General features: G+C 54.4%; 1 protein-coding gene across 5 annotated transcripts in view; it reads right to left on the bottom strand.

Moving 5' to 3' along the window:
- Positions 1 to 1,295: 1,295 nt before the first annotated feature.
- Positions 1,296 to 24,339, bottom strand: part of SLC7A1 (solute carrier family 7 member 1) — a 68,838-nt gene continuing 45,794 nt past the window's right edge. For 2 of the 5 annotated variants that reach the window (XM_061171262.1, XM_061171263.1), the window contains 11 exons: positions 22,335 to 22,718; positions 19,092 to 19,250; positions 17,257 to 17,431; positions 15,542 to 15,663; positions 14,810 to 15,032; positions 13,951 to 14,090; positions 10,393 to 10,495; positions 8,440 to 8,657; positions 8,047 to 8,213; positions 7,256 to 7,364; positions 1,296 to 5,997 (listed from right to left, as the gene is read on the bottom strand). In XM_061171262.1, the coding sequence (XP_061027245.1) occupies positions 5,894 to 5,997; positions 7,256 to 7,364; positions 8,047 to 8,213; positions 8,440 to 8,657; positions 10,393 to 10,495; positions 13,951 to 14,090; positions 14,810 to 15,032; positions 15,542 to 15,663; positions 17,257 to 17,431; positions 19,092 to 19,250; positions 22,335 to 22,704 (1,890 nt within the window). In that variant the 5' untranslated portion in view covers positions 22,705 to 22,718 and the 3' untranslated portion in view covers positions 1,296 to 5,893. The remainder of the gene's footprint in view (positions 5,998 to 7,255; positions 7,365 to 8,046; positions 8,214 to 8,439; positions 8,658 to 10,392; positions 10,496 to 13,950; positions 14,091 to 14,809; positions 15,033 to 15,541; positions 15,664 to 17,256; positions 17,432 to 19,091; positions 19,251 to 22,334; positions 22,719 to 24,339) is intronic. The other 3 variants (XR_009697571.1, XR_009697572.1, XR_009697573.1) reach the window with 3 other exon arrangements.

Below are 24,339 nucleotides of genomic sequence, written 5' to 3'. Positions count from 1 at the left end.
AGCCTCTCTCACATCGCACTTTTTCTGGCCGTATTGATGGCTTGGTGGACAGGCTTATACAGTAAAGCGAAACCATGGCCCTTGGAAGAGGGGCGGACAGGGCTACCCCGGGGAGGTGTCCCCGCCCTCCCGGCCGTCTGGTGGCTGAACAGCAACCCGAGGAGTCCGTGAGATTCCTCCCCGCTGCGGAGGCCGGGCTGTCCGGGGGCAGCTTCTGACTCACCAGACGTGTTTCATCACCAAACTGTGCTCCAGGTGACTCCCCGCCCACAGGCCTCCAGGGGCCCCCGTCAGGGTTTCCTAGGAAACTGCCCGGAAGCCAGGCGGGGGCGCTTCAGGCGCCCGCCCGCTAGGTGGCAGTGTGGCGCCACGGGACTGGCTGCTCGGGGAAGCCGGCCCGTCTACAAGTCCGGGTCTGGGCTCACGGGCGCCTGCCAGTTGTCACAGATCGCCTTGTGTGTGTGTGTGGGGGGGGGGGGGGGCGGCTGAGGGCAGAAAGGGGCACCCTGCCTGCGTTCGTCCCCGCAGACCCTTGGGCGCGGAGGGAAAGCATCCACGCGGTCCAGGCCTGGTGGGTGGTTCACCGCGCGGCCGACGCATGCCCCTCACATTCCTGATGCTGAGCGCGCGGGGCCAGCAGCCGCCCCCTGCTCTGCTCTCGGGCAGCAGACCTCCCAGCGTGATCACGCCGGGCCTCAGGGTCTGGGAATTAAGACCCCCTTGACTGAGTGTGCCTCCTGTGTAAGAAAGCGCTTCCTTTCTCAAGGGGGGCGGGGGGGTGGTGAGAGATCAAGAATTATGAGAACAGCTACAACCCTCCCCATCCCTTCCCGCTCCTGCGCGCACCCCACCCTCCAGATGGGTGGCGGGCGTGTGGCCGGAAACGCAAGGCCAGTGTTCAAGGCAGAGGGGTTTGCTGCACTGACACCCAAGTGCTTCTGCAAACGAGCAGCGTCAGGCCCCGCAGACCCATTGGCAGGAAGACCTCTGGGCCCAAACCCAAGCCAAGTCCGGAAAAGAGTGGGAGGTGGGGCGATGGCTTCAGAGGATCCTAAATGAGGGTCGAGGGGTTCCCTGGCCGAGGCGCTAAAGCCGGAATGAGGATTTCCACCAAACGGCTGAAGGAGAACGAGGCAACGCGACATCCTTCCGGTTGTGGGGAAGCAGGCAGATACTCAAGAAGCAAAGTGCAGGGTCTGAACTACCTGCAGGGCACCCACCCCGGGGCCCCCCCTCCGCCCCCCCACCCCGAGCTGCCGGAATTCCTGAGATCACACTGAGCACGCCCAGGCCATAGACGGAATTTATTAGGATTTGCGGAAGCATGAGAGGATGTACCACAAAAGAGCTTGACTTTACAACATGAAGTACGGTATCAATGCACAGTGTTGTCAGCAAAACTGGGATACAGAGCAGAGGTTCACATTTTTTAAAGGCGATGGACGACATCTACTCTTGTCCTTAAAATAAAAACAGGGGGACCAGCAGAGGCCCATCTGATTTGCAGTTAGCATCAGAATCTAAATCTAGTATCACAATTATAAGAAACTATAAGAAAACTATTAGAAAAATAGAACATCAAACAAGCAAAAATATTATACAATTTACATAATAAAAAACACACAATTTTCTTAATAATGGCTCCACGTTCAGTAGAAGAAAAAGTGTACTGAAGAAACCACAGCTCTTCAGGTTTGATTAGAAACCAACCCTCAAGAAGATCATCACCCTCTGTGCTCCTTAGACCCATCAATGCTGAAAGGCACAACGTAAGCAGGAAACTTATCTTAAATATATAACTTCTCCAATGGGAAAATAAGTCCCAAACTTAAAAAGTTTGTCATCAAGAAACACAAAATCATATACCTTGTTAATAATTTAACAAAGTCTGAATGCATCTTCCCAGCCCTCCTCCCTGACTCTGTTAGGAGAAATCCCATTTGGACTTCAAGCCAAGGTCTTTCATCTCACGGGGGTTTTCAGCAGTTCAACACATTTACAGGGTGGGCCAGGGGGGCTCCGGAGAACTGCACCCCGAGACCCTTGGCCAGTCCACGCCCCTCTTGAAAGAGCACTGCCACCCAGCGAAGCAACGGGCACAGAAAGACTGGGCCATAGTGATGAACAGGAAGGTCAGTTGACTTTTTTTTTCTGCCTTAACCTCCCATTAGGTATTGTAACTACGATGATGAGATACAGAATGTATGTAGCTTCTTGCACCACTGGACCAATAAAGCATTTCGTTACCCAAAAAAGTCCACAAGAGTCTGATAAAATGTACATCTTGCTCTCCCTAAGGAGCCTTACATACAATACTCTCATTACCAAGGCAAACAGATGCATTTTAAATTACACCTAACAATTATGCACAACATATATTTAGTTCCATCTGAAGTTAACTCACACAAGCGTCACACGCCTGCGCCCAAAGAGTGTGGTCATGGTGGTCATGCCTCTCCATCCATCCTAGAGCACCCAGGCCACCGGGCCTGGCACCAAGTCCCCTCCCTCCTGTCTCCACGGGGGTGGTTCTCGGGTGCCAACAGAACAAGCGGCTCAATGTGTCAAAGCGGGGCATCCAGGTCAGGAAAGACAGGTCTCAGCATGAAGCCAGGCAGCTTTTCTCCAGCAGTGAGGCCCCTCAAATGCCCGTGGGCTCGCCTACAGTCTGGGTGGGGCCATTAGGAGACGTGTTCACACAGCCAATGCTGGCAGCTCTGCCTACATCAGGCTAGACGCCATCCTAGGCGGGACGGCAAGACCTGTCAACTCACCCTGGCTGCCTGGAGGCGGGGGTGGAGGGGAGGAGACCTGGTACAGCCCGGGTCCCCCTGCCTCCTGCCGTCCGCCCCCTGACGCCATGCACAAAGCACAGCAAACACATCGCAAGGCTCCTGCTGGGCCCGCGCCCCTCCCAGGTGTGAACAGACGTGTCAGAGGTGGAGAAGGGAGTGTCACGGGCCCGGGGGCTCGGGGTGGGCAGAGAAGCCTCAGCAGTGCTGCAGGGCGAGGCCCGTGGTGTCCAAACTACACGGAGCCAGAAAGCTGACCACCTGATGGAGACGGACTCAACGGGACAAAACCCAGAGTGGGGGAGACGTGAGTGCCCCTGACGGCAGTATAAACTCAGCAGCTTCTCCACAACGGCCTGGAAAGATGGCTCCGTCACGCGGCCCTCTGGGTTTGTAAAAGCAAAGCCGGCCCAAAGTCGGGCAGAGGAGGGGTGAGCAGGTGAGCCGGGGGCCGTGCGGAGGCTCGAGCTCCTGCCCGAGGCCCCAATCCCCGCCCGGGGCGGGGGGTGGCTCGGGGCCCCACTGCCTCTCCGGAGACCCCGCACCCCTCACTTTGGCACAGGTCCCGGGGACCCCCGCATGGGTTTTCACAAGGCCGTGGACACGCAGGGAGGGGGCCACGGGCGGCAGGAAGGGGCGCTTCCTCATCACAAGCGGGTCTTTCCAATGTGACTGTTTGGGGCTGGTGCACAGATAAAAGGAGACACGGTATCCCCGGAGGGCGCGTCACTGGAAATGTGGAACTTCTGACCCTGCAGGAAAACGTAGCCAAGCCGTGGAACCGAGTGCGGGAGGGGCTGGGATGTGAAACCATCGGGCACTTCCGGCGGTTACTTTTGGCTGTGTGTGTGTGTGTCCGTGTGTCTGTCTGGCAGGTCTCTGTGGGTACGTGTTTGTGCGCGTGTCCAGCTCAGGGCCAGGAAGGAGGGGTGTGATCAGAAAGCCCACTGACTTCGGAGGCGCCCGCCAAACACCATTCCTGGCAGCACCGCCCCACGCACAGAAGAGAAAACCCTCGGCAACGGTATGAAGACCTGCTCTCAACAGGCCCCGTCCCGGGACCCCAGGCGCTCTTTCCGGGGGGGAGGGCGGGGGGCTTCTCGAGGCAGCCACTGCCCTTCTGCGCAGCGCTTCGCGGCTCTGGGTGAGGAAGGGGACCACGTGTCAGGATGCGCTCGCCCCGTGAGATGCTGAGACACACCTTCTTGGCTGGAGAGCCATGAGCGCTGCTGGCTGAAACGTCAGTCGTGCAGTCTGCTGGGGGGTGTCACACGGGGAAATTTCAGCCAGAACGAAAAAGAGAAAAAACACCTCTCAACCTGCCACCTTTCTTGGACACCCTCTTTCCCTCATGCTCTCTGCCTCTGTGGAAAAACAGCAGACAAATCAAGCAAACAAATGGCTAACAGGCCCCAAGAAGACAGCAGACAACCAAAACCCCAACAAAATAAGTTAATGTTTATCAAAATATTGTACAGCACCAAGCTACATAAATTTAAATACCTTTCTTTGGAAATCCAAGCTTTGGGCTCTTATAATCCTCCCGCTGGAAGAGTCACAAGTGATACTGAGAATAAAGCTTCCACGAGTGACCAGAGTGGCCAGAGCCTAGAACGAAGGCTGACCCTGCCATTTGGCCGCTTCACTCATTCTTGCATTTTTCTCCAAGAACTTTCTGGGGCAGAGGGAGAAAAGCCAAGTGCCATCAGTTCATCAGGCTTCTTTCTACCAGATTTGTGACAAAGGCCAGAGGGGGAAGATATGGGGAGCTAAGCTTCAAAAGCAGCATTTACATTTTCTGTGGAGTAAAACATCCCTGCCCCTCACCTCCTGCCAACACGGGCCCTTCCGTCTACTGAATTACACTCTCTCGGGAAGGAAGACTCGGCCCGGCTACCAGGAGTGTCCCCAGGGCCTCGGGAGGGAGCGCCGTGTGCACAGGGACACACGGACACCGAGGCAGGGGTACGGGGCAGGGTCACCAACCCGCAGCATGTGGACGACACACACCCACACGAGAGGCACAGCAATGTGACCCCAAACCATCTCACGTGCAGACCCCGCAGCCTGGACAATTCGGGGTAATTACTCGGCCGTGTTCCGCGCCACTGTTAAGCGCCAACTGAATTTGGTGGCGTGACTGATTCACAGCGACGGACAGGAGGACTCCACGTGAGGGTAGGACACAAGAGGGGCCAGAAGCAGCTGGAGGGCCACGCCGTCACTCAGGACGAGCGGACGCCGGCCTTGGGAGCCTTGAGACCCAAGACACCGACCTGCGAGCAGCAGGAGGACTCAGGGAGGAGCCAGGACCACAGGAAGCGCTGTTCTCCGCTCTGCTCATGCGAGGCGGGTCCTACACAAACAGTGTCACATTCCAGTTACTCAGGACTCAGCGGCGCTGAGACACGCCAGAGCAGCAGGAGGCCCGGGGCCTGGACGGCTGGTGGCTGCAGGGAGTCCGGGTGGAGGAGCCACCGCCCTGGCCCCATGCAGAGCCTGGCCTGCGGCCCGAGAGTGCAGTGTGCGAGGGGGGCCGGAGCCCCTGCCTGGAAGGAGGGGGGAGACCGCAGTCCTCACGACCCCTCTGGAGGCAGCTCGGAGGGCAGAAGCAGGAGAAGGAGACCGTCTAGTTTTCCTTCCTAAGTAAACTAAACCGCTGTCCTCAGGCTTGAGGTGGCACAGCTGGGGACAGACCGTGTCGTGGTGCTCAGCTGGCATCCGGGGCGGCTCTTCGGGGCCGGGCGGGGAGGCGAGGACTGGAGTGTCCAGCACAGTCCCTGGAAGGGAGGCTGGACCGCTCAGGTGACGAGAGAAGGTGACCTCCATTCTGCCCGAGGCCGCAGCAGCAGGGGCGCCCGGCCGGCGAGGAGAAGGGCTGCCGTCTTGCTCAGGGAGAGGCTCTGAGGCAGGTGGGCAGCCTCGGCCCCGTGGCCCCAGCTGGGAGCTGCCAGGTGACGGGCCCAGCGAGCCGGCCTGAGCAGGACACGCGGGTCGCGGGCCGCCCCGTCGCGGCACTGTGCTCTGTGGGTGCGGGCGGGTCCCGTGCATGCGCGGGGGGGGGCGAGGTGCTGCCGGGGCCTTGGGGGCAGGGCTGTGCGTCACTTGCAATGGTCCAAGTGACCGTCAGGAGTCCTTGCTGGGTCGGCGGCCAGGGACGCCTCCTCGCTGTGCCAGAGACCGTAGCCAAAGTAGATGAAGAAGCCTGCGGGCCGAGGGCAGAGACCGGGTGTGAGCGGCACCGTCGGGCCCCGGGAAGCAGTCCCCGCAGCAGCCTCTGCAGGCGGCCCCGCCGAGAGGCCCCCGCAGGCGGCAGCCCCAGGCGGGGCCCCCCGTGGAGGAGGGCGCGACTCTTCGAGCAGGGTCGCCTCTACGCTCGGCCAAGGCGCGTCCTTCTGGGCAGCCTCAGGCCAGGGGGGCGGCTGGGCTGGGGGCCCTGGGGCGGGGGGTGGGCGCTGGTTCCGCAGCCTCATCCACTGCCCACCTGGCGGGGTGCCCCGCGGGCGCTGGGGGTGGCCAGGACAGACCCTGCAGACGTCACGCGGTCCCCGCCACGGTGGACTTCCAAGGGCGCTAGGGCTCCCCAGGCTCTTCGCGCCGTCTGTACAGCCCTCGTTCTCCCTACCTGAGTGACTCAGACATTCAGGTCGCCTGGGACTGCGTGCAACCCGTGAATTTAGTCATTCCAGCGAGTGTCAGGGGCCACAGAGGTCTGTGCCCTTAACTATCCCCCCCCCGGGGCCACCTTTGTGCCAGTGACACAGGAGAGCAGGCCTTGAAGGAAGGACCCAGCCATCAAAAGCCCTGGGACCCAGGAGCGTGTCGGGGATGCTCAGAAGCGGGCGTCCTCCACCTCTGCCACCTCCACTCCCGCAGTCACTGGGGCTGGGAGGTTTGGCCGCAACACGGCCTGGAGGTCACCGCTCTCGTCAGTGGCATGGACCGGTCAAGGCCAGTCTCCCGGGCATCGGCCTCCGGCCTCCGACACTACAGAAGGAAGCCGGGTCCATCTCCGCAGCGCCTGCTGTCGGAGGCCCAGAGAGGGGCCACGGTCGGTGCTAAATGGGGCCAGCACCCAAAGGGTGACCCCTTGCTTCCCACAGGCCCAGCCACTCCCCGCAGCCCACTGTTTGGGACGGACAGCAGACTCATGGGCTCGTTCTGAGAAAGTCAAGCTCTGGCCCGAGATAACTAGTTCAGACAAAGGCTTTAAAGTTATCTAAAAGGGAGGGGAGGACCCACAGCCTACCAGGAGTTCCTCACTGTCAGAGAGGAAACTGCTGACTATGCGTGTTTTTGCTGTGTTTTGAAATCTGAAACGGGTGCGGCTGGAGGGCATGAGCCATCCAGCCAGTAGCAGGGAGGACGAATGAGCAACTCAGCATAGGCTGGCGGGGCTGGGGGCCTCCAGGAGACGCTGGGACATCACGTGCTGGTCACCTCGAAACCCACAACTCACGTACCTATCAGCATCCACACTGCAAACCGGACCCATGTGCCTTGGTCCAACTGCATCATGAGATAGACGTTCACAAAGATGCTCAGGACGGGAAGGACCGGCAAGAAGGGCACCTGCAGAGACGGGAGGCGGAGCGTCAGGTCTGTCGCGATGGAGCGTGCGGGACAGACGGCGTCTGCTCAAGTCATTTAGAGAAACTACCCAAGAAAGGAGCGCACCCGAGGCTGATACGGACGGCCAGGTCTCCGTGGGGAGGGGCTGAGTGCCAGTTCCCAGCCCCGTACCCACACCCCGTACCCCCAGCACCCCCCAAATACACCCCCGCAGGCAAATCCTAGTAGGTGGGAGTTTGTTCTACGCTACTAATTGCCAAAGTGAGCTCTCGTCTAATTTCCCCTCTTGCTCTTCCCCTGAAGGGGCCGGAAGAGGGGCTTCTGCTTTATCTCTAAGGCTGAACTACCTAATTATGTGTAGAATCGAAAAATGCAGAAGCCCTGGTCATCCCCAAGGCTTGGTGATGACATGCGATCCACCAGGGCAGACGTGTATTTATGAGAAGCCCAGAGAACGCAGGGCGCTACCCCACCTGCGAGCCAGGGCCCGGCCTCTCTCAGCAGGCGCCGTCTGTGCCTGGGAGCCCCAGGCTCACATCCCCCGAGGCCGGCCAGCGAGCACCTCCCTCCGCCCACCCAGGCCTCGCAGAGCCCAGGTAGGCAGGGCGGCCTCCCGGCAGGAGCGCCAGGCTCCCGGCCTCCCGGGGGGTTCCCTCCAGCCAGGTCAGGCTGAGCTGCTCACCTTGAACGAGAGCTTGGTCTTGCTCTCGGGCTGCCGCCAGATGACGGCTGTGACCACACAGCAGAGGAAGGCGGAGCCCATGAGCACGAAGACTGCCCACAGCTCCCCGTTCACCAGGGCCCCCTTGCCAAGCACAGCCACCGTGCAGAAGGTGATGACCAGCAGGGCTACGAGGGAGAGAGAGAAACGCACTTCAATCATTTCCCAAGTTCCCACACACAGATATCCTCAGTTCTCCCCAAAACCCATGGAGAGGGAGGCTCCATTTCTGCAGGCACCAACCCCAGTTAGGACGGAATAACTGACGTCACGGCCCAGGGCAAGTCCGGCTCTTGCCCACCCCCGGGGATAAGCCAGACCCCAAACACCGCACAGGGAAGGGCAGGCTCTTACCTATGAGGCTGGTTGAGATGTTCACAATGAACCCAGAGAATTTGGAAGGCTCTGTATTTCTGGGTGAGAGTACAGTTTTCAGAGAAAACTTTTCTGCTTCTGGTAAAAAGCCCGTCTGGGAATCGCTGGTGCTCACCAACTCGTTCTGGTCGACTGGATCGAGCTCGTCGCTAGTCCTGGCCATCTGGTATACCATGTTAGGCTGCTCTGGTTGATACCTGTAAAGCAGCAGTTTGCTTGACCATCGTAATATGCTTTAATTAATAAGCAAAAGGACACACACTAACTCAAGTTCTTAGTAAGCCTTCAAAGGTAAGCTGCCCAGGACACAAGGCATAAAACGGGAAGAGGATGATCACAATGATGCATTTCCCAGCAAACAGAAACAGAGGAGGAGACCCAGGCCTCACCTTCTGCTCCTACCTCTGGGCAACACCCTCCTTGGTGTCTCTGTTATGAGGCAACTTGACCTCCACCATGAACCAGCCCAGAGGAAGGTCCCGAGAGTTTCTCTTGCTCTGAAAAGTAGCACTGGCCCTTGGATGCTTAAGATATTAGGCCACTTCCAACAAAACTATGGCTGTAGGGAGCTAACAGTACAGACAGAAATAGAAAGCAATTATATTAGGACCCTATCTGGTGCAGAGAGCCAGAGAAATGTGTCTGCAGTCTGATGAATTTGAGAAATCCTGTTTGCAAGACTTAATTGGATCAATTTATTTTAAAACTCCAAGTGCCTTGGAATAAATAACTCTATAGAGCTGGGTGAAGGACCAAGCCTGTGGCATTGATTTCCAAGACACAAGCCACCTGCAAGTGAAACACTCATTTTAAATGAGGCTCCTTATCTTCCCAGCCAAAATGAACAAAGGTCGAATCTTTCCCACCAGCTTTGAAAAACGGAGTGCTCTGAATTATTCTGCATCTAATCTAAGAGCGAATATAAAGATATTTAACCACTTTTTTCACTGACTCACTCATACAATACCATTCGGTCAGTTAAGACAGTGGGGTGGAACTCAGAGAAGATTTTGGCACTAAGCTCTTGGGAAGGAAGAAGTGGTCGGAAACTAGCAAACTAGCTCTAGCTGACTCTCCAGAGCCACTACTGAGGCTCAAGCTAGGTAATTAGTTGTAGAGCACGTTAGGGATGGAATCAATGGCCTGGCAAGTATAAACCCCTGAGAAAGTCGGGGGCTCTCCCCAGGTGACCACACTGAGCATCTCCACGAGTACCTGTTCTCATCACGTACCCTACCTGGGGTCGTTCCTGGGAGTGACGAAGCAGAGCCCTGTCTCCCAGAGCAAAGGAAAACTGGAGCAGGGGTGTGCTTGAAAAGAGGGGCACCGTGGCAGCGGAGGACCCTAGGACACCAAGCCTCGGCCCAGAACTGCTTTATTAGGGCCCTCCACGGGGCTGGCCCGGTCCAGACAGGACTCCAAGCCAGAACCTGGAGAGTCTTCCTGAACATGGTTGGCTACTCCGGGACCTGTAACGGCACTCACTCCTCCGGGGCCGGTGCACTGCTGCCACGGGAGCATCACACTGACCCACGTTTCACAGGTCTTGGATTCTCCCAATTCCCACCAGGGCCTGACCCCAGTCCTCTCTGTCCCAGAACCTGGACCAAATTGAAATCGTTACCCTAAGCCTTCAAAAATTCTGATCCAAGGATCCAGGCCCAACAGTCGGGTTGATAACGTGTCTCTACCCTCCCAACATCTAGCCAGAAAAATCAGGGCCCATGAGAGAGACAGGTGGGGCCACCCCGGACTCTTCAGGGATATTCTCTGTAGCCAGGCTTTCAACCACCAGATCCCACCCTCTCCCAGGCAGGTCCCAAAGGAGCTGTCCGCAGCCTAAAGTTTACACTGTATAAACCATTGACACAAACTGCTAAAAAGAAGGCTGGCAGGGCGCCTCTGTCCTGGAACCCAGAAAGCCATACCTACCGTAAGACCAACACACAGGCAGCCACCAAAGAGTAGGCCAGGAGAGTGCCAATGGACATAAGGTCCACCAAGTCCTTCAGGTCGAAGAGGAAGGCCATCACACCTGGGGAGGAAATGAACGTCAGGACCGAGCATGGCCCTCCACAGCCAGCCAGAACCACAACCCAGCTGCGACCCAGGCTGTGTGAGGGGTGCTGCTTCTACTTTCCCCCTCGCACTCCCTGGCCCTTTCCATGGAAAAACACGGTGACTTTGCTTAAAGGGGAGAAAAGCTCAGGATTAACTATATACACAGCTCTCAACAGACAGTAATAATAATTACTGTCTGAATTACATTTATATGGAGAGTACTTTTATCAACATGATCCTTTTTGACCCTCACGGCAATTTTGCCAGCCATCCCTACACTACAAATGGAGAAAGTGAAGTTCAGACATGTTGAGAGACTTACCTAAGGTCATACAGCTATTAAGTGGAAGAGTCAGGCTCTGAGCTAGCTTCTTATGGCTCTGAGCCCAATGTGTCTTCCCCTACACCATGCAGATGCATAGATAGACATGTATATCTATCCATCCCCCCATACACCACCCATCCACCATCCATCCATCCATCATCTATCCATCATCCACCCACCCATCATCCATCCATCAACTACCCACCCATCATCCCTCCCTCCATCATCCAGCCATACACCATCCACCCACCCATCATCCACCCATCCATCCATCGTCCACCCATCCATCATCCATCCATCCATCATCCACCCATCCATCCATCATCCATCCATCCATCCATCCTCCACCCGTCATCCACCCACCCATCATCCACCCATCCATCCATCATCCATCCATCCATCCATCCATCATCTACCCATCATCCATATATCCATCATCCATCGATCATCTACCCATCCATCATCCATCCATCCATCCATTCATCATGCATCCATCCATCAACTACCCACCCATCATCCCTCCCTCCATCATCCAGCCATATACCATCCACCCATCATCCATCCACCCACCCATCATCCACCCATCCATCCATCCATCCATCTACCCATCATCCATATATCCATCATCCATCGATCATCTACCCATCCATCATCCATCCATCCATCCATTCATCATGCATCCATCCATCAACTACCCACCCATCATCCCTCCCTCCATCATCCAGCCATACACCATCCACCCATCATCCATCCACCCATCATCCATCCACCCATGATCCATCCACCCACCCATCATCCACCCATCCATCCATCATCCATCCATCCATCCATCCTCCACCCATCATCCACCCACCCATCATCCACCCATGCATCCATCATCCATCCATCATCTACCCATCATCCATATATCCATCCATCCATCCATCCATCCATCATCCATCCATCCATCCATCCATCCATCATCCATCCATCCATCCATCATCCATCCATTCATCCATCCATCCATCCATCCATCCATCATCCATCCATCCATCATCCATCCATCCATCATCCATCCATCCATCCATCATCTATCCATCCATCCATCCATCCATCATCCATCCATTCATCCCTCATCCCTCATCCAATGGCACTCGTGAGCATGCCAGTCACTGGGTGCTAGGTATGTGCCATTGAACAAGGCAGACCAGACAGCCGCTGGCCTCCCCAAGCATATCACCCGAGACTTGCATCAGCAGGCAACAGTGATGAGGAGGCGGCTGGGGACAAGTCCACTGCCCTCAACAGAGGATCCTAACCCAGAAGGTGGGCATGGAAAGCAGTGTTGTTCCCAGACAATACAGTCCCTTCGCCATGACCCCACTTCAAGCAAAACAGAACATGCGTGTTTCTTTGAACATCTTGTGTAGATTTTTATGAGAGTATGCATGTCTATTTATGTGGGTATATGTGTCAAGTTTCCCATTTAAAAAATAACTTGGCTGGATCTACTTTGGGATATTTTCAAATCACACGCAATCAACACAAGTTGAAACATAAACACTAAGCCATAACTTTTCCACAAATATTTCTCAAGCCCACACAGACCACTGCAACTAAAACAAATTCAAATTGAGGCTAAAAAACAGAATTGAAGAGCAGTGAGGCCCTTCTGGATAATTAGAAGAGGATCCCCCTGTGTGTGCTACAAATGCCTACGTTCCCACTCAGAGGAACTCGAGCCAAACTTCTTCCATGTGAGGTGATTTTAGAAAACTGAATACTTATTTACCACCCCTGCCAAACAGAAAGAAAGAGCAAATCCTTGGTTTGGCGATGGGAGTACTCTACAGTCACTTTAAAGATTATAGTTTGATGTCCCTTAATCAGCACAGGAAGGAAATTAAGGCCAGTCTTCAATACAATCAGATTACAAGTAAATACTGAAAAAACACTATTTCCAATTCCTTAATCCCTTAAACATACTGGTCATATTCTGACACATGGTGCCCCTTAATCTCCCCACTGCAATCACCCTCAAGAATGCAGACTCACATAACAAATGTGTAAAATAAGAAAAACTAGCTTTCCTTCATTATATAATATTAATCCACAAAACTATAAGCACACTTTGCTAAGGGCGTAAATGCTACTAAACAACAACTCACTCGTTAAGATGGTCATACACCTCACCCAAGGCTATCTGACAAGTTCCTGTGATACAGCTGTGACTGGTATCATGTGCCATCATTTACCAAGAAGACCCACTGCTCTACTCATGGGCTGGAAGGAACCAGCTACTTTGGCCCCAAAACAAACCAGGAACCAAGAGGCAAGCTCTGCACTCACCAGGCGAGAGCATCCACACTTTGCCTCTCAGCCTCTGCTTCTCATCTGTGTGCACCTGCCTCCTAGGCTACGAAACGCAATTCAAGGAGGAAACATAAAAAGAAAGCACAGTCTCCTTGCGGGGCTGCCATGGCTTTCATGGCACACACAGAGCTCCAAGGGTTCTCTAGCCCCCGGCTCTCATCTCTCGGACCTGTCCTCTTGGCGAGGGACCCGCTATGCGGTCAGATCGGCCTCCTCTGGACCTGCCATTGGTGATAAACTCAGGGCGAACGCCTTTACCAGCCACACCCTCAATGTCCCCTGCGGAATAGGTGACACGTTTTATAAAGCATCGATCGGAAGGGATTCTCACTTCCCAGAGAATTCACAAGCTAAGACACACGGATGGTGAATTTCCAGTACCAACGAAAAGTCACTTGGCTTGTACCGTGTAAAATGTCATCCCACCAAGGTCTGCTCAGGGACATTCAGAAAAGGGGAAAGACACCGGGTTTTGAAGGAACAGCGTGTATTCTAAGCTCTGTCCAATGAAACAATAACTATTTAAAAATTCAAATTGTTTGAGAATTCCATCACATCCTCGGTAAAACTGGCTTCTGCCTTTTGTCAAAAAGGCACTTAGTTACCTTGCAATAAACCAGGTACAAGAGTAAAAACCCAAAGTTAAAAAAGACCAGTTACAACTTCTCTCAGACCAGCACAATTCAAGATATTTCCCTAGGGAATAATAACTCCACTGTTAAAATATTGGCATGTGAAATTCCAGTTCTTACCAGCAATGGCACCTGAGGTTAACGTGGCGATTATTGGTGTTTTGGTCCTACGGTTGATCTGGGCCAAAAATTTAAACAGCAGCCCATCTTCAGCCATGGCATAGATAACTCGAGGCATGGGAAACATGGACCCTAAAAGGCTAGATGGGAGGAAAAGCAAAATGCATCCGTAAAATATCTCATGGGAATAAAGGCACCGTAACGCACCATGCGTGTTTACCACCGAGGAGAGGGAGCTGTCTCCAAACTGTGAAGCCCGCACCTAAAAGACAGGGACTCAACACACCAACCCCCGGAAAAGCACTTACTGCAAAGTCTAACAGGAACGGGAGACGTGTAACGTAAACTAGCGTGGCAGCTAGACATAGTTTTATAGAAGAGAAATTTTGTATTTATTCCCGTGATTATTTCTAGCTGAATCAAACAGAAAATAAAAGCATCGCTGCATTCATGAGGATTTCTCTGTGGTCAGTCAGTTTTTAGCAAATATTTCCTGTGTGTCCAGGCTAGCAGAAAACATCAGAGCAAAGTGTTTGTCATTAAAAGTCACATGCTCCCTTTTTCAAGGTAGCCTCTGCTTTACGGCCAAACTAAGGGCCAAAAGACTGTTCACAGAGGCGGCCTGGTCCAGTGGCCACAGATGGGGACAGAGAACCAGGACCTTGCTGAGTAGACAGTGCTACAATGTGGGCCTCGGGTTCTTCGAGGTGAAATGTCAGAAACACAAACAGCCCTTGGGGTGACCGACAGCAGCACGAGGGGAGAAGCCACACGATCAGGACTGGGGTTTGGCTCTATTCCAAGGGACGAGAGGAAGCTTCACAGCAAGTCCGCCTTCCCGAGATTTCTGCTTCCTCACCTGGTGGAAAGGGCACAGAGGGAGCCGATGGCCACTGCGTACTTGGCGCCCTCCCAGCCCACGTGCTTGAAGGCGTCTGGCAGGGGGCTGTCCTTGTCCAGGCAGAAGTACGGCATCATGAGCGTGAGGGCGGCCGACACCCCGAAGTAGGCGACGAAGCAGATCAGGAGGGACGCGACGATGCCCACGGGGATGGCCTTCTGGGGGTTCTTGACCTCCTCCCCTGGAAGGAGCAAGGGGTCAGCCGGGGGGCTCAGGATCACCCCATTGCACGTGGCCCTGTGGGGACCAGGGCCTTCCCCCAGCACCACAGACCACGACACCCACAAGCCCAGGGACAGTGTTCTCGGCCTTTACACTGACGGTCGGCAAGGAAGACTCGCTGCCTTTAGCAGAGAACACACGGGAGGCCCGGGAGCCCGGCCTGTTCAGTCACCAGGACGACGGTGTTTTTAGCGGCCCTGTTTCTCCCGGAGCGCACAGGTCTGCAATCAGCTGCAGCTGTGTACGGTGCCATCCTCCCGGCCCGCAGGGGACCGGCGGTCTCGTTCAGGATGCCGTTTCCCGTCAGGCCTGCCACTCGGGGAGTGATGAAGCGCAAGATTAGCAGAAAGGTGCAAACGCACACGGTACCCAGGAGGGAGAGAGCGGCAACGGGCACACACGCACGCCCGGGAAGGGAAGCAGCGACCTGGCCAGGGGGGCCCAGGTGGGCCGAGGGTGGCGGCATACCTGTGGTGGCGATGCAGTCGAAGCCCACAAACGCGTAGAAGCAGGTGGCTGCCCCCGACAGGACACCGGAGAACCCGAAGGGCATGAACCCCCCGACACCAGGTTTCCCCTCCTCTGTGTCACTGGAAGAGAGAGCCACAGTCAAGAGACCAGCGCCCGCTCCGTGGTCCCCAACAGGAGCCATCCCGACTGTCCCCCTGTGGCCGGGCCCCCAACCCGTGGTGAACGGTCCTGGGACGGCTGTCACAGCCACCACACTCCTGGGCGACGGGCCTCCCTGCTTTGCACGGCCAGGGCTGCAAGGGGCCACCATGCCCTTTCCAGACGCCCCGGCTAAATACTGATTTATGCGGGACAGGGACCGCAAGGCAGGGTGCCCATCAGGAAGGGGAGGAACCAGCGACCGCAGCCTCTCCTCCGGGACCCTCAGAGCATCGCTCAGCCCCCCGCCCGGGACCAAAACGCCAAGTCCTGCACGTTTACCAGCGGCTCATGTCTGAAAACAAGCATTTCCAGAGATGCCGCGGTTAGAAAGGGCAAACTGTTTCGGTGGAGAAAAGCATGTCTTAAGCCGCCCCTGCCTCCCATGCGCCAAGCGAACAGCGCGGGTGCCCGTGCGGGTGGGGACAGGTCTTCCGGATCTGAGTGCACTGTCCTCACGCTCTGTCCCCTCGGGGGAGAGCTGGGCCATGCCTGTGCCCACAGCCCAGATGCAACCAGGCGCACAAGGACGGCATCCTCAAGGATGACGGGACAGCCCGGCGGGAGATCGGGTCCTTGAAAGCCAGCGTGTGGTCTCGCTGGCCAGCCCCCCTGACTGTTCATTCCAGGACCTGAGACATCATTTTAAAGCCACTGCACTTTTAGGAAGGTCTCTTCATCAGAGCAGTTTAACCTTTAGCCATAATTAAAACAGAATTGTATACAAAATGAAAACTCCCCATTCTCCATCCTAGGACCCTAAAATTTACCCAAAAATCTGACAAAAAAGATCAGAAAGGCCCGTTTCGATGTTTGGCTTTTGTTTCCTGGATAAGATGCGCCTCTCGGTAAGGGTGCACCTAGAGGCCTGCAAAGGCACAGGGTGGGGAGCTGGCCAGGCACCTGCCTCCAGCCCTGGGTGTCCTGAGCCCCAGATACGGCAGGGAGACGGGGCCACGGTCTCTCAGGGCTGACGCAGCACAAGCTGAGTGCGAGTGAAAGAGATTATTATAATCACGTTCTGATACTTCAGTAAGTCTGAAAACCTCTGATAAAAGCCTGTGATAAAAGTTCCACGTATTTCTTCTTTGTTCTAGGTTATTAAATAGGAAGGCATTTCAAAATAAAGTGGTTATCACCATGGTGCTGCAGAGAAAATCTTTTCTGAAAACAAAATTCAGAGCTTGGTCATGAAACAGAATATGAGGGAAAAGGGATTCCTGAGTGAGTCTGACAATGATCCTCAACCATGCACAATTTTGGAATTAGCATGAAGATGCTGTTTCCCCAACGTCTTCCTTAGTCATACGGTGTGCAGTCAAGTACAAGGAAAGAAAACTTAACCCAAACTTCAAACAGATAAAACACCCTCAGCTACTTGACTGCAAAAAAAACAATTCAATAATAACAAAACATTCTAGTTCAAATTACACTTAAAAAGACTCGCATTGTCGTAGCCGACGGCATCACCAACCTCATGACTGTCACGCACCCAGAGACAGAGCAACACTCACTTGTTCAGGCAGAGGCGACGAGATGTGTTCTGGAAATCCTCCTCCGTGAGCTGCCAGTTTTTAATTGATCCTTTCACAAATCCCGACACCATGATGAAGCCCAGGACCAGAACGTTGATACACGTGAATATTTTGTTGACCATGGCTGACTCTTTCACACCCAGAGTTAAAAGTCCTGTAAAAGCGCATAAACAGAAACTCTCTCTCAGTGTTAACCTCGTACCAGGCAAGTCCTTCTGGGATGGGGACGGGGACGAGAGGGTGACTTAAAAAGAATCCAAGCAGCGTCAGACCTCCGAAGAGGAATGGGGCTGAATTAATTCTCATTCTAGAGGCAGGGATCAAAATAACCAAGGTCCGAGGGGGTGCTGAACAAAGCCATCAAGGTTGGCCTTCCAGATCCCCTCTGGACCTGAGACGCCAGGCCAGGGGCACCAGGAATAGCAGAGGCAGCGACGTGTCAGCCAACGGCCCCCGAGAGCAAGGCCCTCCCTCCCCCAGGAGGAAGAGAGCCCTCGCTCTTCCTGAGCCTCCATCCCCGAGAGCCACCCGGGAGCAGGATTTCATTTCCTCCAGGAGACGCTTTGCTCAGTCTCTCAGGAGAGTGAGAGTTCTCCAGAAGAGGAGTCATGCACTCACTGCTAGGGGTGCAAGCGGTGACAGCCACCTGGGCTGCGGGACCCCTGCCACGTACGGGTCCTCCTTGGACTCGGCGCATGAAGAACGATGTATAAGCTAGACTAGTGCCAGCTTGTAAACTCAGGATAAAAAAGACACCGAATGATAGAAACCCACGGGAGCCACATGACACCACTGCCGCAGGGCACACGCTTCTGTAGTGAACTCTCGGCTGGGCAAGAAAAGAGGCAGGGAAGGTGCCTGGTGACACGTGACCACCGACCTGATTGGAAACTACTGCCCTGCCGCGTAGGTCTCTTATACGTTTTAAAACAAAAGACGCTCTACATAATAGACTGAATTCTGAAAATCAGGCATTAGGACAGAATTGAGCCATTCATCACAGGGAACACTTCTCTGCCGTGTTTGTTCTTCAGCGTCCCTCCCTCTCGTGTTTATGAAAATCTCACTCGTGCAGACTTAATTTCTGATCCATGTTCCTGCCAGCTGGACCAGAAATACTGCTGAGACTGGCCTGTGCGGAATGATTTCAATTATGTGGTGTGTAAAATAAGGCACGTTTTTAAAACCCATCCAAGATTTTCTAACCTCAAAGGAGAACTTATCTGCATTTCAGCTTAATGTTTATATAAACAAAACTCCCATCCTAGTGGCTGAGACTCGGGTAAATGCCACTAAGAAGCTGCCATCAGCTGTGTTCAAGCCATGCCTGCGATTTTAAAATTCCGTACCAGCAACTTCGTGGTGAAGCTTATTTATTTAAAGGGTGTTTTGCCGGCCGTTGGGTGTAAACCATCCGAGCCTTCGCCAACACTGAGGCCCTCATTCTTCCACATTGCCCTGGCTGACAAATGCCAACTTTCCTTTTCCAAGTAGTCATCCGCTGACTCCAAAGAATTTGTATTTCTGTATCAAAAAGCCTGCAGCATTAACAAAATCTTATTCCACAAGCACTTACGCAAACACCTGAGATTCTCTTTAAATTAAATGATACGTAACTCGACCGATTCAATAGGTCAATCCTACGTGAATCTCTAAGAAGCCCCAAAAAAAGATGTCTATATCAATTACAAAAAGGAGAAGAAGAAAATGGGGGGATGGGAGAAAGAGAAAAGGAAGAAACCAACTTAATGGGAGCCTGTCCTACACCTTGGACCCCTCGCTCCAACCCAGTGCCTTCCGGTGTGTGGCTTTACCTGTTAAGATGAGAATTATGATCACGGCAAATATGTCCGGGTTTTCGGCCAGCACCCCGGGCGCATTCAGGGCCATGTGCGTCCGCGAGAACTCCCCGATGGGTTTGCCAATCAGCTCGTCAAACGTTGCGCTCCAGGCTCTGGCTACGCTCGAAGTACCTGCCACGAAACACACCGTCAGACGAAACTGAAGGGAAACAGTTAACGGAGCACCTGTCACCAAGCTCGGCACCGGCGGCACTCACGCAGGGATCGCAGCCGGCGCAGGGGGGTCCAGCGGCGGCCGCCGGACCCCGGGACGTGCTGACTCGGAAGTGAGGGCCAGTTAGTGTTTGCAGAGACGCGAGCAGTGGAGCCTGGCAAGAAACCCGTTTTCCATCACAACCAATACGACGTGCATATCATGCGTTTCGAACATACATGTAACTCAATTATGATAAAAGTCTAACAAGCTAATGTCACCCTGAGCACAGAGGGGCACTCTGACAGTGCTGAGTTCTACTTATTTGATCTCATCCGACAAGAACTCCGGAGGGCGAACCATTTAGGTGACTTCACGACCCACTCCTGGGCTGCAGAGAGCAGGGGCCACACTCCTCAGGAAGCTCCTTCTCTAAGAGCCCAGCAGCAGAGCTGACAGGCCTGCCTCCCGCCGCGGGGGACTAAGGACAGCGGCTCGGGGCTGGCTCCACCTCCGCAGCAAAGTACCCGCTCACCCCCGCCTCCGCTGCTCCGGGCCCGGGCAGGCACCACCTGACGCGGGCCACGGCCCCGAGGGTCTGCCCGACGGCAACACAAACGGATGCGGCCTCCGGCACCCCGAAGGCCAAGAACGGCTGACTGCTCCCTCTTTCTCTCTCTGAATCTGAATAACGTCACTGCTTTTCCAGCAATGCTTCTCGGGAAATGTCGCTAAAGTTCCAATATCCACAAAAAGTTGCTTTATCTTCAAAGGGGGCCTTGCTGGTGACCGTGGTCTGGATCTTCCACAGAACTTGGCCAGAGTGACCTGCAGGATTCCATTTCACCGTCTGGTCTCACGCTAAGTGTTTTTCCAACAACTCAAAAAGGAAACCACATTTCTCCATCCCGAGTAGCCAGCCTATGATGAGTTCTGTCCTTCAAGGCCACAACCCAGTGAAGAAAAAGGTCACTACCTCTCCTGCCCCAGAGGCCAGCTTGCTGCCAACAGGGCTGCCCAGCCTTTCCTGCCAGCCTACGCCTCCCCACCTCTGAATCGTGGCTTTTTAAAAAACCACATTTGATAGAAAAGCTGCCCTCGCTCAGGAGCTGAGGCCGAGAAACGCCTGCAGTAGCACGGGGGTGCGTCTCACAAGCCAAGACCACTCTGGCCAAGACCCCGTCACCTGCTGGGCCAGAAGCTGCAGGCGCTTCATGTTCACTGTTCTGTTTTATTCGCAGGTAAATCCTCTGGAAACATAATGGCCCCTTTAAAATAGCTGCATTCCCACCGAGAGGCTGCAGCTTGTAAGGACGTGTATGGTTGCAAGTTTTGGTGCTGCACTGAGAAAAACGTGATTAGGAATTTTATTTTCCAACCCAGAAGAGTAAGCTCTCGGCAGGTGCTGGAAAGAAAGGGAGGGTGTCGCCCAGGGAGCCTGGTGGAGCCCAGGCGGAGGCCCAGCACCACACACGGCTTCCCAGAGGGCAGGCATGGGAGCCAGCGGGGCCCACGGGGTTCAACTCATCCCACGCCCCGGTTTTTTGATATTACTACAAAGAGCTAAAACAGAACTGGAACATTTAGTGGCCACTTGTATTTCTGTTTGCGAACCGGCCATTCGTATCCTTCAGTTATTCTTACATTCAGGCGTTTGTTTCTTTTAAGTGGATGTGCTCAGCTTCGGCTGTAATCAAAATACAAATAACATAAAGAGAATAACGCTGAATTCTATCAAACAGAAAAGACGATGTCTTTGGTGTTTTTGTTTGTTGGTTGGTTGTTTTTAATGCTGACGCCAAGTCCAGAGTCGGCAAGGACGTGAGGAAAAGGGGCCCTTGGCCATCAGGAGGATCACAGGCAACACGGACCTTGAAAATACGCAGGCCCGCTGACGCAGACATTCTGCTGCTTAGACCATTTTAAAGGAAAAAGCACAGCTTCTTTTTTTTATGCCAAAGACACTAAGTAATTAACTGTTTATAACAACAACACAGCTGGAAACAATCTAAATACCCCACAAAGGCACCCAATCAATTATCTGTGTATAAATCTATATAATGGTACATCATCAAGAATATTACTATGGGGCTTCCCTGGTGGTGCAGTGGTTAAGAATCCACCTGTCAAGGCAGGGGACACGGGTTCGAGCCCTGGTCCGGGACGATCCCACATGCCGCGGAGCAACTAAGCCCGTGCGCCACAACTACCGAGCCTGCGCTCTAGAGCCTGCGAGCCACAACTACTGAGCCCGCATGCCACAACTACTGAGCCCACGTGCCACAACTACTGAAGCCCACGCACAGCAATGAAGACCCAACGCAGCCAAAAATAAAATAAATAAACTTACAAAAAGAAAAAAAAAAGAATATTACTATGGAAAAATAACTAACGCTATGAAAAATGTACATTATATATTGTTTTACAAGTATAGAGACATACTAGACAGAAAAATATACATTTAGGTTCACAAAAATATTAACCACGTTATATCCCTAAACTCTGTGAACAAAGATCATCCTGTTCCTCCACAGGGTCTAACGTTGAGCAGGATGCCAGGCACAGAGGAGGCACCTGATAAACGTTTGCTGAAAGAATGAATGAATAAGAGAATTAATTTCTCCAGGCTGTCAGAGTCGGTAATTTCTACTTTCTTCTTTGCGCTCTTCTACATTTCCTAAATTTTTCTGTATCAGTGATGTATGTACTCAAGTAATCAGAAAAAATACTGAAAGAGACTACGTCCTTTTTAACTAGATACAAACACCCTACTGATTCTGCATCTGTCGTGCTAACAGGACTGGCCTCCTTGCTGGCCTGGCTTGTCCCCACTAAGGTCTGCCCATGTACTTGATCATTAAGAAGCAAGGGCAGTGATGCCCGAGGGTGGCCTCCGCCTTGCACTAGAGGAAAAGGGAAACCGTGTGGCAGTTCGGCGAGGCGCAGGTGCCAGGGAGGCGCTAGGCTCTGTGTGTCTGGGGAGCCAAGCGGGGCACGGCCCACGGCTGGGGGTGGGAACAACCGAGGCGGCAGGGGGCAGGCTCCGGGCCCCCTGGACCTACCGATGATGTAGGAGAGGATGAGGTTCCAGCCGGTGATGAAGGCCCAGAGCTCGCCCACGGTGACGTAGCTGTAGAGGTAGGCCGAGCCCGTCTTGGGGACCCGAGCGCCAAACTCGCCGTAGCAGAGGCCGGCCAGCACGGAGGCCAGCGCGGCCACCAGGAAGGAGATGACGATGGCGGGCCCCGCGTCCTCCCGGGCCACGGCCCCGGCCAGCACGTAGACGCCGGCCCCCAGCGTGCTGCCCACCCCCAGCGCCACCAGGTCGAACGTGTTGAGGCAGCGGGACAGCCGGCTCTCGTCCCGGCTGCAGTCCACCACCTTCCGCCGCAGCATCTGCTGCCCGAGGCGCAGCAGCACCTCGCACCCCATCCTGCGGCTCACACCTGCCGAGAGAAAGAACAGGGTGTGCGTTTCCTCACCGCCCGCTCTCACCCCTTAACCCCCTTCACCGCAGCACGGGCGGCGAGGTGGTCCCGCGTCGTCGTCTACAGCTAAGGCCTCGCACGTCACGATTCCACGACCCGCGGTCACAACACCCACCCACGGCTGCCCGGTCTCAGGCTTGACCAGCGGGAGAAACACCCGGAGGCCAACGCGCCGGCCGACTGGACGCTGGTCTCTGAGCCTCCACACTGATTTCAGTTCTTAAGCGAGAGCCTTCTATGGGCAGAAAGAGCACGCGAGGCACACGTTAGGGACGTCGTTCCTGCCTCAATAATCGTGCGACTTGCCAGGAAAAGCAAGACGCTATTCCAAGTGGGCTGCTGGGGAAAGAAAACCAAACCACATTTTAATTTAATTATTAGGACCCAGAGGCCTTGAATAGCAACGACAATGCCTTTTAGAGACCTTCCTGGGATCCTCTGAGGGCAGGGGTCAAGCCGTCTCCACTTGAACACAGAGTTAGGTCCAGAGCAGAAAAGCGTTGAATTACTCACAAGTTAGGGCTCCCTGTAACCGTCACTACTCGGGGAAGCACTTCTCCTCTGGACCAAAATGTTGGCCCAAAGTGCTACATGATGCACTCCTGATCACATGCCAAGAGGGGGCCCCCGTGCACATATGGCTCCCGGCATCCGACTTTCACACGGGACACACCCAATGGGGGTCCCAGGATGCCACCCACACCGTGAACAGCATCCCAGGTCAGCATCCCAGGACGGTGATTTAAACGCTGACAGACACGGCCCCGGCCAGGTGGCCACAGTCGACATCAACAGTGACAAGTTACAGTTGAACGCATGATGTGATAAGAAGGGCCTTTACCTCTGAGAGCCTCCTCCGCAAACCCACAACCCCAGGCTAATCCTGAGAAAAAGATCAGACAAATCACAGGCGAGGAACTCTCTGCGGAACACCTGACCAATCGTCAGGAGTCATCAAAAACGAGGACGGTCGGAGAACCGTCACAAGCAGGAGGAGCCCAAGGAGACAGGAGGCCGCACGTCGCGAAGGAGGGGATGGGGTCCCGGGACAGAGGGGGACAGCCGGGAGAACGAAGGCAGCCTGAATAAAGTGCGGACTTCAGCTGTATCGACATCGGGTCGTTAATCATAGCTAAGATACCACACTAGCGTAAGATGTTAACCAGAGAGAAAAGTGGGTGCGGGGCACGTGGGCACTCTCTGTACCATCGTCACGGCTTTTCTATAAATCTAGAAGCGTGTGCTAAGATAGTTTTCAGACAACAGCATGTGCAGAGATAAGCTATCACCATGACTTTTAGCTACTAAAAATTCATCTTTATGATCCATTAGTATTTACTGACCTAACTCTGCTGTTAGCAAGTCACTGGAAAGCAAAACCATCTAAATGGAGACGGCAGGTCCAGCCAAGTCCACACCCAACCACCTAGCACCCTGGACCGCCCGCCCTCACCCTTGTGGCCCCGCCCCCCTCCCAGCCTCAGGCCAGGCCCCCGTGGGTCACGTCACTGGCCAGCTCCACGCCACAGAGGGACCAGTGGATGGTCCTCTCTGCCAGGCCAAGAGGAGAGAGAAAGTT

This window comes from Eubalaena glacialis, chromosome 16 (assembly GCF_028564815.1).
Source record: "Eubalaena glacialis isolate mEubGla1 chromosome 16, mEubGla1.1.hap2.+ XY, whole genome shotgun sequence".
Lineage (NCBI taxonomy): Eukaryota > Metazoa > Chordata > Mammalia > Artiodactyla > Balaenidae > Eubalaena > Eubalaena glacialis.
This window is presented reverse-complemented; position numbering and strand designations above follow the sequence as displayed.